A 1060-nucleotide genomic window follows, 5' to 3' on the forward strand; every position below is an offset into this window, starting at 1 on the left:
CTCCTGGTCAGAGGCTTTATTTTGTATGCAGTGTTACATTTCAACTTGATCAATTTAATGGTGCAACACTTAAATATGTAGCATTTCATGAATTGTAGATTGCTCTCTCCCAGGGGAGAGGGTTTCTTCACCATGGTCTGTCAGATACAGCGTGAACACTTCCAAAATGAGCACTGTCTGAGGAGCAGGGCTGAGAAACAGAGTTTTAATTGATTCAGTTCTTACTAAAACAATAAGAATTAAGGCAATACAGCATGTCGTTCATCCAGAAGATTAGATATTTCTTTAAAAGACAGATTTCTAGATTTCAGATGGCACTGAGCGGATTTCTTTGGCGCCGACAGACACGTGAGTAAGTTTGTCAGCTGTGACTTTTAATAAAAGTGATCTGTTGTTCTTTCCACTGTGTCCTTTCTTTAGCTCACCTGCTATCATGCTTTCCAGAGCGGCCACCATGGCTGGGGTCACTGCTCACAAGATAAGTAAACACATCACCTTCCTCGCCAATGACGTCGCTGGGACTCCCACGGCTAGTGTTTCACCTGCTCACCCTAAACCCATATTGCTGTTGCTGCCATGGCTGGGCTCCAGACCGCAGGCCATTGCCAAGTACTGTGACATTTACTTTCGCACAGGCTTTGATGTGCTCATAGTGGAAAGTGCGGTGAGCCAGTTCTTGTGGCCCCGCTGGGGGTTGGAGTATGGTGGCCATGTGCTGGAATTATTAGAGAGCGAGCGCTTCTCACAGCGCCCCCTACTGGTCCATGCTTTCTCCATAGGTGGATATACATTTGCTCAGGTGCTTGTTCATGTGGCCAAAGACACCCAGCGTTACCAAGGCCTGACAAACAGGATCAGGGGTCACATCTACGACAGCCTTGTCATGGGATCGCTGGAGCATATGGCCAACGGTGCGTACAGAGATAGCAATGTAAAGCGTGTTTATATATATATATATATATATAGTGCATTGCGAAAGTATTCATACCCCTTCATTTTTTTTTCACGTTTTGTTATATTGCTGCCTTATGCTAAACTGCTTTAAATTACTTTTTTTTCC

At 44.7% G+C, this 1060-nt stretch overlaps 1 protein-coding gene across 1 annotated transcript; it reads left to right on the top strand.

Moving 5' to 3' along the window:
- Positions 1-202: 202 nt before the first annotated feature.
- On the top strand, positions 203-949 carry LOC107754726 (transmembrane protein 53-like; the record flags this gene model as incomplete). The annotated part of the gene is made up of 2 exons (XM_016571293.1): positions 203-352; positions 421-949. Coding segments are annotated over exons 1-2 (627 nt in total), but the record flags the coding sequence as incomplete, so codon positions are not given.
- Between the last annotated feature and the right edge of the window lie 111 nt (positions 950-1060).

Source organism: Sinocyclocheilus rhinocerous, unplaced genomic scaffold, assembly GCF_001515625.1.
Source record: "Sinocyclocheilus rhinocerous isolate Xijiao unplaced genomic scaffold, SAMN03320098_v1.1 scaffold11770, whole genome shotgun sequence".
Lineage (NCBI taxonomy): Eukaryota > Metazoa > Chordata > Actinopteri > Cypriniformes > Cyprinidae > Sinocyclocheilus > Sinocyclocheilus rhinocerous.